The 18467-nt window shown below is 42.6% G+C and overlaps 1 protein-coding gene across 5 annotated transcripts in view; it reads right to left on the bottom strand.

Moving 5' to 3' along the window:
• The window catches only part of LOC112221621 (low-density lipoprotein receptor-related protein 2), a 97226-nt gene that overhangs the window by 62038 nt on the left and 16721 nt on the right, over positions 1-18467 (bottom strand). For 2 of the 5 annotated variants that reach the window (XM_042302799.1, XM_042302800.1), the window contains exons 8-16: positions 15150-15318; positions 14893-15061; positions 14570-14792; positions 8339-8458; positions 8015-8233; positions 6532-6840; positions 5883-6098; positions 3091-3240; positions 2745-2996 (exon numbers count right to left, since the gene is read on the bottom strand). In XM_042302799.1, coding sequence (XP_042158733.1) covers positions 2745-2996; positions 3091-3240; positions 5883-6098; positions 6532-6840; positions 8015-8233; positions 8339-8458; positions 14570-14792; positions 14893-15061; positions 15150-15318 — 1827 coding nt within the window. The remainder of the gene's footprint in view (positions 1-2744; positions 2997-3090; positions 3241-5882; positions 6099-6531; positions 6841-8014; positions 8234-8338; positions 8459-14569; positions 14793-14892; positions 15062-15149; positions 15319-18467) is intronic. The other 3 variants (XM_042302802.1, XM_042302803.1, XM_042302801.1) reach the window with 2 other exon arrangements.

Below are 18467 nucleotides of genomic sequence, written 5' to 3'. Positions count from 1 at the left end.
TATTCAATGCCATTACAGTATCCATCGACTTAGGACTCAATTTGCAGTTCCTATGCCTTCCACTAGATGTCAACAGTGTTTAGAAATTGTTTCAGGCTTGTATTCTTATAAATGAGGGAGTAAGACCAGTCTGAATGAGTGGAACCTTACGTGTCAGAGCTTTTTCATGCGCAATCCCGAGAGAGTGCATTTCTTGTGTACCTTTTATATTGACAAGGTCATTGTCCGGTTGAAATATTATAGATCATTTGGGCTAAAAACAACCTGAGCATTGAATATAAACACCGTTTGACATGTTTCTATGAACTTTACGGATACAATTTGGATTTTTTTGTCTGCCTGTTTTGACTGCGTTTGAGCCTGTGGATTACTGAAGAAAATCTGAACAAGAGAGGTTTTTGGATATAAAGAGACTATCGAACAAAAGGAAAATTTGAGTAAATGAATGTCTTCTGAGTGCCACCATATGAAGATCAAAGGTAAGGGATTAATTTTCTCTCCATTTCGGAGTTCTGTAACGCTTCTGCTTGGCTGGTTACTATTTGTAATAATTTTTCAACTAGGCTATGTTCTGGGCTAGATATGTTCTGGGCTAGGTATGCTTTTGCCAAAAAGCATTTTATAAATCTGACAGTGGTTGGATTAACAAGAAGTTCATCTTTAAACCTATGTAAAATATGTTTTGTTTTCTGAATTTTTACAACAAGCATTTCTGAGAGGATAAACCTAGAGCGGATAAACCCTACCGGTCAAAAGTGTTAGAACACCTACTCAAGCAAACGGTTCCTTATTTTTCCTATGTTGCAGAATAATAGCGAAGACAAAACTATGCAACATATGGAATCATGTAGCAACCAAAGTGTTAAAAATCTAAATATATATTTCAAATAGCCATCCTTTGCTCTGACAGCTTTGCACACTTGGCATTCGCTCAACCAGCTTCACATGGAATGCTTTTCCAAGTCTTGCGTTCCCACATATGGTGAGCACTTGTTGGCTGCTTTCCCTTCACTCTGCAGTCCAACTCATCCCAAACCATCTCAATTTGGTTGAGGTCGGGGGATTGTGGAAGCCAGGTCATCTGATTCAGTACTCAATCACTCTCCTTATTGTTAAAATAGCCCTTAAACAGCCTAGAGTTGTGTTGGGTCATTGTCCTGTTAAAACAAAATGACAGTCCCACTAAGCCCAAACCAGATGGTATGGCGTATCGCTGCAGAATACTGTGACCGTGTCACCAGCAAAGCAGCCCCACACCGTAACACCACCTCCTTCATGCTGTATGGTGGGAAAAACACATGCGGAGATCCGTTCTTGCAAAGACATAGCGGTTGGAACCAAAAATCTCCAATTTGGACTCGGACCAAAAGGACAAATTTCCACCGGTCTAATGTCCATTGCTTGTGTTTCTTGGCTCAAGCAAGTCTTTCTTATTGGTGTCCTTTAGTAGTGGTTTCTTTGCAGCAATTCGACCATGGTGGCTGGATTTGCAGTCTCCTCTGACCAGTTGATGTTGAGATGCGTCTTACTTGAACTATGTGAAGCATTTATTTGGGCTGCAATTTCTGAGGCTGGGAAATCTAATGAACTTATCCTTTGTATCAGGGGTAACTCTGGGTCGTCCATTCCTGTGGCGGTCCTCATTAGAGCCAGTTACATTATGGTGCTTGGTTTTTGCGACTGCACTTGAACTTCAAAAGTTATTGACATTTTCCAATTGACTGACCTTCATGTCTTAAATGGACACTCATTTCTCATTGCTATTTGAGCTGTTCTTGACATATGGATTTGGTCAATTACCAAATAGGGCTCTCTTCTGTATACCCCTCCTTACATTGTCACAACGGATTGGCTCAAACACATTTCACAAATACTTTAAGGCGGCACACCTGCTAATTGAAAACACATTCCAAGTGACTACCTCATGAAGCTGGTTGAGAGAATGCCAAGAGTGTGCAAAGCTGTCAAGGCAAAGGGTGGCTTTTCTGAAGAATTTCAAATTTATAAAATATATTTTGATTTTAACACTTTGGTTACTACATGACTCCATATGTGCTAATTCATAGTTTTGATGTCTTCACAATTATTCTACAATGTAGAAAATGGTAAAAAGAAAAACCCTTGAATGAGGGTTTTTGGTGCGTGTGCAGTTTATAAGGTACTCGTTAAAAAAAATAACGTTTTAGGAATATCATTTAAACTTTCAACATTCATTTCGAATGGTATTGTACTTAATCAGTAAAAACTGCTGAATGAGTCCAAAAGCGTGCTGTGCCTCAATTATTTTGATAAACCCCCCTGCCTATTCAGTGAACCATCATTTAAGATTCATACAAAAAACATTACAAGAATATTGATGTCTTGACTTTGTCTAGGGTAACGGTTAGCAAAATTAGGTAAATTGACAACGCACACTTTCTTTAACTGCAATGTTAATATGCATTACATGGCATTGTAGATTTGAGATCTCTTTTGCCCTAATGTTGCACGCTTTCAGACAATGCGCTTATTCGCAATAAAGAAAATGCGCACTAAAATTTCAAAAAGATTAACTTACGTTAACTGATCAACTCTGACAACCCTACAAAAACATTCAATAACCTTTGTCACATTGTTGACCGTGTACTGCAAGTGGCAGTTGTCCGGTTCCCCATTTTTGTGATGTCATGCCATTTTACAAACACCGTCAGACACTTAGTCGATTTAGAAAACGTCCCGACTGACCAGTCAGAAATCAGACTCACCTCCACAGTCCTGTTCATCTGATCCATCCTTACAGTCCACCTCTCCATCACAAACATGGCTGTGCAGGACACACTCTCTACCATCCTTGCACAGTCTAGAACCCATACGGCACTTCAGGGGCGCAGTTTGGGATGTTGGAGCAGCGATCGTTGGACAGCCAATCTCATCTGAGCCATCATGGCAATGAGCGCGTCCATCACAAACCAGACTCCTCTTAATACATTTCCTCCTGTCCTTACACCGGAACTCACCTGGGAGACACACATAAGAGGGACCATGAAAGGTTAAAGGGGTTTTCTGGGTGGCAAAGCAGTATCAAATATCAGAACGCATTAATATATCTACCTCGGTTTGGACATTTAGTAATGCAGGACTCCTCATCAAAACCATCAGGGCAGTCTCTCAATGTGTCACACAGCTGAGTTTGGGAGATGCACAAAGTTGAGCCCCGACACCTCACTGATGGACTGGTACAGACTGGCTGAGCAGGAGGCACTGAGTTGGAAACATGAGCATCCATTTAAATTCATTTTTGGATGAATTGCTTTTTCATATGGAATTAAAGACATTAATGATCCCACTAACCTTTCTTTACACAACGTAAGCCCCCTGAGATTTTAAATACAACTTTTAATGCAAAAATATAAATACAACATGTAATTGTTGGTCCCTAGTTATGATGAAAAGAAAATCCCAGCGATGTTGCACAAACTTTTTGCGGCATATCAATTAAACAACGTGATCATTGGGGACAATATAAGGCCTCTAACATTTCACGTGTGAGTTCCATATATCTAATGGTTCCCCCAGCATGAGTTTTTCTATGTGAGGGATGTTAGAATACTCAATCTGATACTATAGGCTATTTTTCTAACAGTTTGAATTCTTACATGTAAAAAGTAGCCCATTTCACTGTTGCGGAATGCATGTTTGAGGCATCACTGAGCCAGTCAAACTTCTTTCTTTGACAAGAGCCCAAGCACTTCTCCAGTGTTTCCACAGATCAGACATTTGCTCATAACAGGAGGTATATAGACATAAATTAACTTTATCGAACAAATCGAACATTCATTGTGGAACTGGGATTCGTGGGAGTACATTCTGATGAAGATCAAATGTAAGTGAATATGTATAATGCCATTTCTGACTAATGTTGACTGCGCAACATGGCGGATATTTTTTTGGGCTGGTTTGGGCTCTGAACTCCGTACTCATTATTGCATGGTATGCTTTCTCCGTAACGTTGACACAGCGGTTGCATTAAGGAGAAGCGTATCTACAGTTCCATGCATAACACCTGTATTTTCATTCGCAATTATAATGAGTATTTCTGTTAATCGGTGTGCCTCTGCAAAATCGTTTCACGCCAATGTAAAATTACATTTTTGGATATAAATATGCACTTTATTGAACAAAACCTACATGTATTGTATAACATGAAGTCCTATGAGTGTCATCTGATGAAGATCAAAGGTTAGTGATTCATTTTATCTCCATTTGTGATTTGTGACTCTTTGGCTGGAAAAATGGCTGGGTTTTTCTGTGACTTGGTGGTGACCTAAATCGTTTGTGGAGCGTTCGCTGTAAAGCATTTTTGCAATCACACTGTGGCTGGATTAACGATAATTTTATCTTTAAAATAGTCCCTAATTACATGTTTGTTTGAGAATTTTGATTTATGAGATTTGTTGATTCGTATTTGGCGCCCTCCAATTTCATTGGCTGTTGGCAAGGGGTTCCTCTAGCGGAAACCGTTCCCAGACAGGTATACTAAACGAAGTTTAGGGATGGTTCACGCCACTGACTTATGGTGCTTTCAAGACAACTGGGAACTCCGGAAATATACGAGGTCAAATCATGACGTCCGTGATATTCAGGTCAGAAAGTCAGTGCTCTAGAAAGAAGCCCATGTTCCCGAGTTGGATTACAGTTCAAAACACAATTCCCCAGTCGGGGGCTAATTTTTAATTGCCAGCTCGGACCCCCTTTTCCAGGAGTTTTAGTTGATAAATCCCCCTCATAATATTTCCTGCATCACACTCCCCCCCCCATGATACTTTCCCCATTTTAACCCACAATGACCCTGAAACTACTCCCCTCCAAATAAAATTATCCCCACTACAAACCCTAAATAATTGTTTACCAATATCTGGCAACCCTGTTTAGCTTTCACGCTACAGTTAGGTTTGTATTTAGGGTGAAATGTGAGGTGATTTGCTTTGTGGTTTGTCATACTAAATTACTTTTATCCTACATACACTAAGTAGTACATTGAAGATTTGTAAAATGCTGAAAAGTGGCCAAACTAAGTTGATATTTCAGGCAATGGGCGCACGGGCGGCAGGTGGTGGCAGCCTAGTGGTTCGAGCGTTGGGCCAGTAACCAAAAGGTTGCTGAACCAAATCCCTGAGCTGACAAACTAAAAATCTGTCATTCTGAACAAGGAAGTTAAACCACTATTCCCCGGTAGGTCGTCATTGTAAATAAGAATTTGTTCTTAAATGACTTGCCTCGTTAAGTAAAACAAATGTAAATCCATATTTTACTTGGTTTATTTTAGTCTTATAGTGAATGGCATTAGGGAGTTTGCTTCTCAAATACAAACAAACATGGCTGCCATCAAAGAATTTAGGTCAAAGGCATTTTTTTAACATTAATTTAGTCTCATGCTCACCAGATATGTGATGCATTGTAAACAAGTCTAGCTGTTAGGGAAGTTTATTTGTTTTTAGTCAGCGCAACATGTGACTGGTTTATGGAATGAATTTGGCTGTGTTCCATGTGATGCTTGGATGATGATGTTCACATTTTACAAGGAAATGTGAAATTAGGACTAAATGTGGGAAGTCCTTTAGTTCCCGTCAAAACAAGGTTGAGATGCTTTTATTTCAGTCTAATAAAACCCTGCTGGGGAAAAACCTATTGATTGGCTGGGCCTATGACCTCCCCAGTGTGTGGGCCTGGCTGCCAAGTGGGTGGGTCTGTGCCTCCAGTCATTTTAAATCTGAAGATTAGCACCTAATTAATTTATTTCAATTGACTGATTTCCTCCAATGAAGCATCTGTAAAATCTTTGAAATTGTTCAATGTTGCATTTATATTTTTGTTCACTATACATTAGACGCTATTGTACTAACCTTCCTTTACATCCAGAGCCACGATCACCCTGACAACGCCTGGTCCGACAGGGACATCGTGGACACGCCTCCTGTCCCGCCGGTCCCACACAGTGATGACATCATTAAACAGCGACACCAGGAGTGGAGAATGAGCGGCCACGATGGAACCAGGGACATTCCACTCTCTGCCTACCAGGTGAGTCTGGGACTTCAACAGACTCATGATCTTCAGATCTACACAAGGAGCACAAATGACTTGTTTGAGTGGTAAGGCGAAAGCAACCGGCTGTTATTTAAAGTTCATGTGCAAAGTCAGTGGCGACAGCCGAACACCGATGTAGCCTTCCAATAGCAAAGTTCAGATCAACCTGGTTCTTAATGTTTAGAAAAGTTTATTTATGTCAAAATAAACACTTCAACACCCATATCACACACAAACTGAAAATACATAGGTGTAAAATAAATTGGTGAGATGCTCAAATGTTACAATAATTTGTACATGGTTGCGTTTCAGTCACTTCTTTGGTTGCGTTTGCACCAGCCCCGCCATCCCCACACGACATGATCATTCCTAACCAGATGACCAGCTCAACACCGAGGAGCACAAGAAAGAATTATAGGAGACAGAATCACTGTTAAAGATAATATTGCAGTAAGTGATACTGACCGTCCCCATCGGTGTTCCAGAGTAGTGTGTTAGATTGTAGGTCCAAAACAATGCGCCCAGCGACGTGTCCCTCCACTCTCAGGACTTTCCTAGGGTTTCCTCCTGGCAGTCTCATGGATAGGATCCAGCCAGCCTCCAGCAAGTACAGCCTCCCCCGCTGCCAGTCCAGATAAACATCTCTTACCTCACTGCCTGACTGGTACAGTCTCCGTGGGTAACCCTGATCCATGTTAGTGACGCCAACACAGGCTTCATCACATGACAGCCAGTACAGATTTCTCATCTTCTGGTCTACTGACACCATGCAGGCTAGGAGGCAAGGACAGCACAACATGAATATACTGGACCAGAACAGGCTAGGAGAGGGAATGGACCAACATAACTCAATATTCGGAAGGCGTTCCTAATGTTTGATATAGATATATGATTGGCAGAGAAACAAAAACATACAACAAGCAACAATTTAAGATTTTACCGTGTTACAGTTCATAAGGAAATCAGTCAATTGAAAAATGTCTCATTCCCTAATCTATGGATTTCATATGGCTGTGCAGGGATGCAGCCATTGGTGGGCCTGGGAGGGCATAGGCCCAGCCAATCAATGAGTTTATCCCAAAATACAATCTCAGCTCCTCAGTACCCCACCCACTCCACACCCCCCCAAACATTGGTTATAAACTGAAACACCCTTCTCTCCCCTCCTTTTTAAAGCCCTTGATGAAAATATAACTTTCTGTTCCGAGGACGTTAGGGCGACCGTCCTATGTTAAAAGGGCTCAGATAATAAGCTGTTCCAAGGACGTGTGGACTTGAGGTCCCCACGTTGAAAGGACAAAAACCACCTACAGAAGTAAGACAACCTCAGCAAGAACCTAACGAATATAGCATCGAATTTCAATGTGAAGGTGATGACCTACACACCGGAAGGATGAATTTCGACTACCAGCCAGAATATAGCAAGAGCTTAATTAAAAGTAGGGCAACTTGGTATGAACTTTCAACTCTTATTCACTCCAGAAGTGATACCTCCTAGCCGTTGAGTTGAAGAAGTCACTAAACGTGGGCTAGGAGAGGACAGTCTCCATTCTACCACGCTCCAGTTCACCACTAGACATTCAGAGGACCAGAGATCATAAAGGAAAAAACCGGCCTTCCATCGACAACCAATCTACCGAAGCGCAGATCAGAGTAAATATTTATTGCAATCTCCTTTTTGAAATGGGCAGTTATTTAGAATGCATAATGAAAGTATTTACAATAGGATAGCTTCTCCCTTTGTTACTTTAATCAGATATTAATTACAGAAATTATTTTATAGGATAGTCACTTAATCCGGCATAGCCACGACATATAGGACAGACTTTACATGTTGCGTTTATATATTTGTTCAGTGTACATGCATATATGCACACAAACACTAAACCTGCACAATATGGCTCCATTATATGTACCCGATTTCTGGTTGGGAGAGTAAAACATGTACCTGGTCTCAGCGTAGGGACAGTCTCTGTTTGGCCGGTATTGAGGCTCCAGCGCATCACATGACCAGTGCTGTTCGCCCAGTAGACCCAGTCCCCCCTCCAGTCGATGTCAAAAGACTCCATGACATCATCCGTAGTCAGCAGTTTTGTCTTGATCAGCTCCTTCCCTTTCAACTCAAACAGGTTCAGTGTTGTGGATGTTGCATAAGCAAACCTGGGATCTGTTTGATAGAATAACAAGTACATTGCTCAACAGATGCTCCAAAGTGCCAGAACTAGCAGAGAAAGAAACAGGGTTAGAATTCTGTAATACATGGTAATCATACATTCACATGAGCCATCTGCCATGAGCAGTTTGTCATCAGGACAGGTACAGGTGAACCCAGCAGGCAGGTCCAGAGTCAGCATGCAGAGCTGGCAGCCAGACTTTACACAGGCTGATGGAGCTTCAAAAAAATATATTAAAAAAATAACATGGAGTTCTCCTACAACAAAGGAGATGTTAGCCTTCGCATGATATGACCCATACCTCCAGAGTAAGCGTGATATGCCCCATTGGGGCGGTAGGTAGCCTAGTGGCTAGAGCATTGGGCCAGTAACCGAATGGTTGGTAGATCGAATCCCGAGCTGACAAGGTAAAAATCAGTCATTCTGCCACTGAACAAGGTATCTAACCTATTGAGGTTAGGGGGCAGTATTTTGATGTTTGGATGAAAAACATACCCAAATGAAACTGCCTATTTCTCAGGCCCAGAATCTAGAAAATGCATATAATTGTCAGATTAGGATAGAACACTAAAGTTTCCAAAACTGTCAAAATATTGTTTGAGTATAACTGATAATGCAGGTGAAAACATTAGGAAAATCTAAACCGGAAGTGCGGTTTTTCCTGAAAGCTCTTTTCCATTGCCTGCCTTCGCTCCATTTAAAGGGATATCAACCAGATATCAAATGAGCGAGAAAGATCACATCGTGTCATTTTATGGCTGGGTGCCAGCAGCGTTTTGCATGTGCAACAGCTTGGAGCAGACATTTCTCGCTCTCCTATTGAAGAAGCTTACAGTCCCGGTTGAATTATTATCGATTATATATTGTAAAAACAACCTGAGGATTGAGTATAAAACTTTTGACATGTTTCTACAAACTTTACGGATACTATTTGGATTTGTCTGCCCCATCGTGACAGCTCGAGCCTGTTGGTTTCTGAACATAACGCGCCAACCAAATGGATGTATTTTGGATATAAAAATAATCTTTATGGAACAAAAGGAACATTGGTGTAACTGGGAGTCTCGTGACTGCAAACAGCCGAAGATCAAAGGTAAGCTATTCATTTAATTGCTTTTCTGAATTTCGTGACCAATCTACTTTGCTGCTAGCTGTTTAGTGTTGTCTGCTGAGAGAGATGTCCTAACAAACACTTGGATAGATTTTCCTCTAAAGATTTTTTATCCAACATGCCAGGTGGATTAACAACAAGCTAAGCAGTGTTTTGCTATATTGCACTTGTGATTTCATGAAAATTAAATATTTTTAGTAATTTAATTTGTATTTGGCGCCCTGCAATTCAGCGGATGTTGACGAAAATGATCCCGCTAACGGAATGGGTGCATCAAGTTGAATAAAATACCTCCAGAGTAAGCGTGATATGCCCCATACCTCCAGGGTAAGCGTGATATGCCCCATACCTCCAGGGTAAGCGTGATATAGTAGAAGGAATATGTATTGCTGCCATTTGGCTCGGTTTCCAACAGTGAAGACTCGTACATTTCTTCGAGACAATTATCAGCTTCCATTGTCAGTAGATAAAACTGCTTCGCCAGGCCACACATACACTCCTTTCTTGAAACATGAATATCTTAGCAGCTTTTCTATTTATTATAGACCTGTTCGAGTAGGGGCGAACCCATTGGACCGAGGCCTTCAGAGTGCGACAGGTTCATGATGCCGGAAGGACAGCGATGGTAATAATAAAGTTTGGTCCGAAGTCTTGATTAGTAAGCCATTTGTGATGTGATATTCAGTCATGGGCCAGGCCCACCCAATCAGATTGAGCAAAAACCTAAAAACACATTAAAAAAAAGTGATACTCACCAGATGACCATTTGAAACAAACCTTTTCTGCAGTCAATGAGCTAAAGCGCCCTCTTTGGCCTCAGTGGAACATTAATATACATACTTGATTTTTTTAATAAACAAAAACCCAAAGTTACTATGTTAAACCATTTTAGTTAGATTGTCTTCTATGATGCATATAAAGTGTAATATGGGATGTAAACTAAACATTGAATACAATTCAACTGACGTGGTTCAGGTGTTATTTAACCAGTTGGATTTAGGGGGCGCTATTTTAATTTTTAGGATGAAAAACATTCCCGTTTTAAACAAGATATTTTGTCACGAAAAGATGCTCGACTATGCATATAATTGACAGCTTTGGAAAGAAAACTGACGTTTCCAAAACTGCAAAGATATTGTCTGTGAGTGCCACAGAACTGATGTTACAGGCGAAACCCAGATAAAAATCCAACCAGTAAGTGCCGCATTTCTTGAAACCGCCTCATGCCAATGACTCCTTATATGGCTGTGAATGAGCTACGAATGAGCTTACGTTTTCCACGTTTTCCCCAAGGTGTCTACAGCATTGTGACGTCATTTTAGGCATTTCCCTTGAAGAATGGCTGTAAGGGACCATATGGCATGTGTGTCTCCCGCAGAAAACCTTGCGTAAAATACTGAGGTAGCCATTTTTCCAATCGCTTCTTATGAGAAACCAACTGCCTCGACGGATATATTATCGAATATATTTGTTAAAAACACCTTGAGGATGGATCCTAAACAACGTTTGCCGTGTTTGTCGATATTATGGAGCAAATTTTGAAAGAAGTTTGGCGTTATAGTTGTAGCATTTAAGGTCGATTTCTCAGCCAAGCATGATGAAGAAACGGGAGCCATTTCGCCTACAAAAATAATATTTTTGGAAAAAGGAACATTTGCTATCTAACTGGGAGTGACCTGAGTGAAAGCATCTGAAGTTCTTCAAAGGTAAATGATTTAATTTGGTTGCTTTTCTTATTTTCGTGAAAATGTTGCCTGCTGCCAGCAGAGCCTTGCATAGCATTATGCCATGATAAATTTACACAAATGCTTGTCTAGCGTTGGCTGTAACGCATATTTTGAAAATCTGAGATGACAGTGTTGTTAACAAAAGGCTAAGCTTGTTTGAATATATTTATTTCATTTGCGATTTTCATGAATAGGAAAAGTGTAGGGGTATGCTCGTCGCAAAAGGTTAACCTCTTGAAGCTAGGGGGCAGTATTTGTATTTTTGGAGAAAAAAAAGTTCCCATAGTAAACGGCCTATTTCTTAGGACTAGATGCTAGAATATGCATATAATTGACAGATTAGGATAGAAAACACTAAAGTTTCCAAAACTGAAAATATTTTGAGTATAACAGAACTGATATTGCAGGCGAAACCCTGAGGAAAATCCAATCAGGAAGTGCCTCTTATTTTGAAACCCTTCTGTTCCTATGCATGCCTATCCTCCATTTAAAGGGAGATCAACCAGATTCCCCTTTCTAAGGCTTCCATAAGGTGTCAAGTCTTTAGACAGTTTCAGGCTTTTATTTTGAAAAATGAGTGACAGATCACATTGCGTAAGTGGATAGGTGGGGCTCGGAGTGAGTTTTTGCGCAACTGAGTAAAGCCGCCATTGTTCCTCCCGCTGTTATTGAAAAACCTACACTCGGTTGATATATTATCAAATATATATTTTAAAAACTACCTGAGGAATGGTAAAAAACGTTTGACATGTTTCTGTGGACATTATGGAGACTGGATTTTCCATCTGCGTTGTCGTGACCACTTTCCTGTGGATTTCTGAACATGACGACAAACGGAGGTATTTTGGATATAAAAATAATCTTTATGGAACAAAAGGAACATTTGTGTAACTGGGAGTCTCGTGAGTGAAAACACCTGAAGATCAAAGGTAAACAATTAATTTGATTGCTTTTCTGATTTGTGACCAAGCTACCTGATGCTAAGTGTACTTAATGTTTTGTCATGCGATCGATAGACAAACGCTTGGATTGCTTTCGCTGTCAAGCATAATTTCAAAATCTGAGACGACAGGTGGATTAATTAACAAAAGGCTAAATTGTGTTTTGCAACATTGCACTTGTGATTTCATGAATATAATTGTTTTTAGTAATATGTGAATGTGGCGCTATGCTATTCAGCAGTTGTTGATGACAATTACCACGCTAAAGGGATAGGTAGCGTCAAGAAGTAAAGGTCTTTCTCACATCTGCTACAGAGAGTGTGATCACACAATCTGTAACAACCACTCCCTGACCAAGTCTAATACTTACGTTTCATGCAGACCACAAGTCAGTCACAAGTCAGTGTGTCCAAGAAAGTGAAGGTAGCCTGCCTAAATGACTTTCGACCTGTAACTCACATCGGTAGCCATGAAGTGCTTTGAAAGGCTAGTCATGACTCACAACATGATTATCCCGGAAACCTTAGACCCACTCCAAACCGCCACAACAGATGACGCAATCTCAATCGCACTCCACACTGCCCTTTGCCACCTGGACAAAAGGAACTCTTATGTTTGAATGTTCTTTGTTGACTACAGCTCAGCGTTCACCTTTGTGCCCTCAAAACTCCTCACTAAGCTAAGGACCCTGGTACTAAACACCTCCCCCTGAAACTGGATCCTGGACTTCCTGACGGGCCGCCCCCAGGTGGTAAGTGTAGGCAACACCACATCTACCACGCTGATCCTCAACACTGGTGCCCCTCAGGGGTTCATGCTCAATCCCCTCCTGTACTCACTGTTCAACCACAACCGCATGACAAAGCACGACTCCAACACCAGCAATAAGTATGCCAACTTCACAAGTGGTAGGCCTGATCAGCGACAATGAGAAGGCTGATAGGGAGGTCGTCAGACCGAGCAGTGTGGTGCCAGGAATACAACCTCTCCCTCAACTTGAGCAAGACAAAGGAAAGGAACGTGGACTACAATGAAAGGAAGGCCGAACATGACACCATTCACAGACAGGGTTGTAGTGGAGCGGGTCGAGAGTTCCAATTCCTTGGTGTCCATCACCAAACTATCATGGTCCAAAAACACCAAGACAGTTGTGAAGAAGTCACAACAATGCCATTTCCCCCCCAAGATACTGTAAAGATATGGAATGGGTCCCCAGATCCTCAAAAAGCAATCCACCTGCACCATTGAGAGCCTCCTGACCAGTTGCATCACCACCTGGTATGGCAACTTCTCTATAAGGAGCTACAGAGGGTAGTGCTTACAGCCCAGTAAATCACTGGGGCTAAACTTCCTGCCATCCAGGACCTATATACAAGCCGGTGTCGGAGGAAGGCAAAAAAAAAAAATATGTCATCGACTTCAGTCACCCAAGTCAGATTGTTCTCTCTACTACAGCAGTACCGGAGCGCCGCCACCAAGTCTAGATCCAAAAGGCTCCTTAACAGCTTCTACCCCCAAGCACCGACACTACACATCCAAATACAAAAGTTTAGGGTCACTTCGAAATGTCCTTGTTTGAAAGAAAAGCACATTGTCAATTAAAATAACATCAAATTGATCAGAAACAGTGTAGACATTGTTAATGTTGTAAATGACTATTGTACCTGGAAACGGCTGGTTTTTAATGGAGTATCTACATAGGCGTACAGAGGCCCATTATCCGCAACGATCACTCCTGTGTTCTTAGGACACTAAAGAAGCCTTTCTATCGACTCTGAAAAACACCAAAAGAAAGATGCCCAGGGTCCCTACTCATCTGCGTGAATGTGCCTTAGGCATGCTGCAAGGAGGCATGAGGACTGCAGCTGTGGCCAGGGCAATACATTGTCATGTTTTTACTGTGAGACACTTAAGAAAGCATTACAGGGAAACAGGATGGACAGATCGTCCTCGCAGTTGCAGACCACGTGCAACACCTGCACAGGATCGGTACATCCGAACATCACACCTACGGGATGGGTACAGGATGGCAACAACTGCCCCAGTTATACCAGGAACGCACAATATTCTTACTCATTCCTTTACACTTGTGTTTTTAAGGTAGTTGTGAAACTGTTAGGTTAGATATTACTGCATGGTCAGAACCTGAAGCACAAGCATTTTGCTACACACGCATTAACATCCGCTAACCATGTGTATGTGACAAATACAATTTGATCCTTCCATCAGTGCTCAGACTGTCCGCAATAGGTCGAGGCTGGACTGAGGGCTTGTAGGCTGGACTGCGGGCTTGTCATTTTTTATATTTTTACATTTTATTTAACTAGGCAAGTCAGTTAAGAACAAATTCTTATTTACAATGGCGGCCTAGGAAGAGTGGGTTAACTGCCTTGTTCCGGGGCACAATTACATTTTTACCTCGTCAGCTCGGGGATTCGATCTAGCAACCTTTCGGTTACTGGTCCAATACTAACCACTAGCCTACCTGCCACTCGAACATGTTATTTGATATGCCCCATGCCTTTAGAGTAAACATGATATACCCCATACCTTTTGGCTGCTGTTGTTCATGGTATGCCTCTAGGACAGGGAGTGTTGTCCTCTGAATAAAGGTCTTCTGATTAGGTCGGTCCTGAGGGGAGCGCCACAGACCCTTCTGATCTGTCCAGTAGAACCACCTCTCAAACACCGCCAGGCTCTGAGCTAGTCTCCTCTTGAAGAACTCCAGAAAGCTGTAGCGACCACTCCCATCCACTCGCACAGTCTCTATGGACTGAGAAAGAATAAAAACAATTGGTTCTACCTTGGCAATATGTTAATTGCTGTGAACAGACAAGCAGTACTATTGCTTATAGCTGGACTATATCATGAACCTTTTTAAAATCACTCATCCAGTACAGCCTCCTAGCTGTAACATCCAGGGTCAGACTCCGTGGAGCCTGTGCAGTGAGGACCACCAGAGATTCCTGCTTTATCCCATCCATCCCAGATCTCTCCAGAGAAATTTTATCATCTGGACCTTTGTTGATCCAAAACAACAAGCTGCAAAGTAAAGGAGAAAATGACAAATCGTTGCGATAAATGCCCCAACCACTGATCAAAAGTAACACAAATATTAACATGATCCAACCTTTCAATGGGAAGAAGGACCAGCTCCAACGGGTCTATGTTCTTGGCCAAGACCGTTGCAAATCCACTCCCATCAGCTGCCCCAACATGAATAGACCGGGTCTTCTGGTTGGTCCAGTATAGCTGGCCTGTCAGCCAATCACAGACTAGACTTCTAACCCCATATTGTCCTGAGAGCAGAGGGGGAACCACATCACAACTCTACACACCTAGTGTCCAGGGCAGGCTCCAGGCATAATCAAACTCAGTCAGGGTCTCAACTTAACTTCTTCGATATAGGGGGCGCTCTTAATTTTGGGATGAAAAACGTTCCCGTTTTTAACAAGATATTTTGTCACGAAAAGATGCTCGACTATGCATATAATAGACAGCTTTGGATAGAAAACTGACGTTTCCAAAACTGCAAAGATATTGTCTGTGAGAGCCACAGAACTGATGTTACAGAAAAAACCCAGATAAAAATACAATCAGGAAGTGCCGCATTTTTTAAATCGCCTCATGGCAATGACTGCTTATATTGCTGTGGAGGAGCTAGGAGTCAGCTTACCTTTTCCACATTTTCCCCAAGGAGTCTGCAGCATTGTGACGTATTTGTAGGCATATCATTGGAAGATTGACCATAAGAGACCACATTTACCAGGTGGTCGCTTGGTGTCCTTCGTCGCAATTGTGTAATCTCCAGCTGCAGTATTTTTCCGTTTGCCTCTGATGACAAACCGACTGCCAGGAATGATTTTTCATCGAATAGAATTGTGAAAAACACCTTGAGGATTGATTCTAAACGTTTGCCATGTTTGTCGATATTATGGAGCTAATTTGGAAAAAAGTTTGGCGTTTTAAGTGACTTTAAGTGACATTTGTTTTTTTTTTCTTAGCCAAATGTGAACAAAACGGAACTATTTCTTACACAAATAATATTTTTGGAAAAAAGGAAAAAATGAACATTTGCCATTAACTGAGAGTCTCGTCATTGAAAACATCCGAAGTTCTTCAAAGGCAAATGATTCGATTTGAATGCTTTTGTTTGTGAAAATGTTGCCTGCTGAATGCTAAGCTTAATGCTATGCTAGGCTATCAATACTCTTACAAATGCTTGTGTAGCTTTGGTTAAAGCATATTTTGAAAATCTGAGATGACCGTGTTAACAAAAGGCTAAGCTTGACGAGACTCTCAGAAACATACAGGAACTCAAATCCTTCTGTTCACCTGATTTAGAATTCCTCACAATCAAATGTAGACCGCATTATCTACCAAGAGAATTCTCTTCGATTATAATCACAGCCGTATATATCCCCCCCCAAGCAGACACATCGATGGCTCTGAACGAACTTTATTTAACTCTCTGCAAACTGGAAACGATTTATCCGGAGGCTGCATTCATTGTAGCTGGGGATTTTAACAAGGCTAATCTGAAAACAAGACTCCCTAAATTTTATCAGCATATCGATTGCGCAACCAGGGGTGGAAAGACCCTGGATCATTGTTACTCTAACTTCCGCGACGCATATATGGCCCTGCCCCGCCCCCCTTTCGGAAAAGCTGACCACGACTCCATTTTGTTGATCCCTGCCTACAGACAGAAACTAAAACAAGAAGCTCCCACGCTGAGGTCTGTCCAATGCTGGTCCGACCAAGCTGACTCCACACTCCAAGACTGCTTCCATCACGTGGACTGGGAGACGTTTCGTATTGCGTCAGACAACAACATTGACGAATACGCTGATACGGTGTGCGAGTTCATTAGAACGTGCGTTGAAGATGTCGTTCCCATAGCAACGATTAAAACATTCCCTAACCAGAAACCGTGGATTGATGGCAGCATTCGTGTGAAACTGAAGGCACGAACCACTGCTTTTAATCAGGGCAAGGTGTCTGGTAACATGACTGAATACAAACAGTGCAGCTATTCCCTCCGCAAGGCTATCAAACAAGCTAAGCGCCAGTACAGAGACAAAGTAGAATCTCAATTCAACGGCTCAGACACAAGAGGTATGTGGCAGGGTCTACAGTCAATCACGGACTACAGGAAGAAACCCAGCCCAGTCACGGACCAGGATGTCTTGCTCCCAGGCAGACTACATAACTTTTTTGCCCGCTTTGAGGACAATACAGTGCCACTGACACGGCCTGCAACGGAAACATGCGGTCTCTCCTTCACTGCAGCCGAAGTGAGTAAGACATTTAAACGTGTTAACCCTCGCAAGGCTGCAGGCCCAGACGGCATCCCCAGCCGCGCCCTCAGAGCATGCGCAGACCAGCTGGCCGGTGTGTTTACGGACATATTCAATCAATCCCTATACCAGTCTGCTGTTCCCACATGCTTCAAGAGGGCCACCATTGTTCCTGTTCAAGAAAGCTAAGGTAACTGAGCTAAACGACTACCGCCCCGTAGCACTCACATCCGTCATCATGAAGTGCTTTGAGAGACTAGTCAAGGACCATATCACCTCCACCCTACCTGACACCCGACCCACTCCAATTTGCTTACCGCCCAAATAGGTCCACAGACGATGCAATCTCAACCACACTGCACACTGCCCTAACCCATCTGGACAAGAGGAATACCTATGGAGAATGCTGTTCATCGACTACAGCTCGGCATTCAACACCATAGTACCCTCCAAGCATCAAGCTGGACCCTGGGTCTCGACCCCGCCCTGTGCAACTGGGTACTGGACTTCCTGACGGGCCGCCCCCAGGTGGTGAGGGTAGGCAACAACATCTCCTCCCCGCTGATCCTCAACACTGGGGCCCCACAAGGGTGCGTTCTGAGCCCTCTCCTGTACTCCCTGTTCACCCACGACTGCGTGGCCATGCACGCCTCCAACTCAATCATCAAGTTTGCGGACGACACAACAGTGGTAGGCTTGATCACCAACAACGACGAGACGGCCTACAGGGAGGAGGTGAGGGCCCTCGGAGTGTGGTGTCAGGAAAATAACCTCACACTCAACGTCAACAAAACTAAGGAGATGATTGTGGACTTCAGGAAACACCAGAGGGAACACCCCCCCATCCACATCGATGGAACAGTAGTGGAGAGGGTAGCAAGTTAAGTTCCTCGGCATACACATCACAGACAAACTGAATTGGTCCACTCACACAGACAGCATCGTGAGGAAGGCGCAGCAGCGCCTCTTCAACCTCAGGAGGCTGAAGAAATTCGGCTTGTCACCAAAAGCACTCAAACTTCTACAGATGCACAATCGAGAGCATCCTGGCGGGCTGTATCACCGCCTGGTATGGCAACTGCACCGCCCTCAACCGTAAGGCTCTCCAGAGGGTAGTGAGGTCTGCACAACGCATCACCGGGGGCAAA

Source organism: Oncorhynchus tshawytscha, linkage group LG20 (assembly GCF_018296145.1).
Source record: "Oncorhynchus tshawytscha isolate Ot180627B linkage group LG20, Otsh_v2.0, whole genome shotgun sequence".
Classification (NCBI taxonomy): domain Eukaryota; kingdom Metazoa; phylum Chordata; class Actinopteri; order Salmoniformes; family Salmonidae; genus Oncorhynchus; species Oncorhynchus tshawytscha.
Note: the sequence above shows the minus strand (reverse complement) of the source record. Positions and strands in the feature narration are given on the sequence as shown.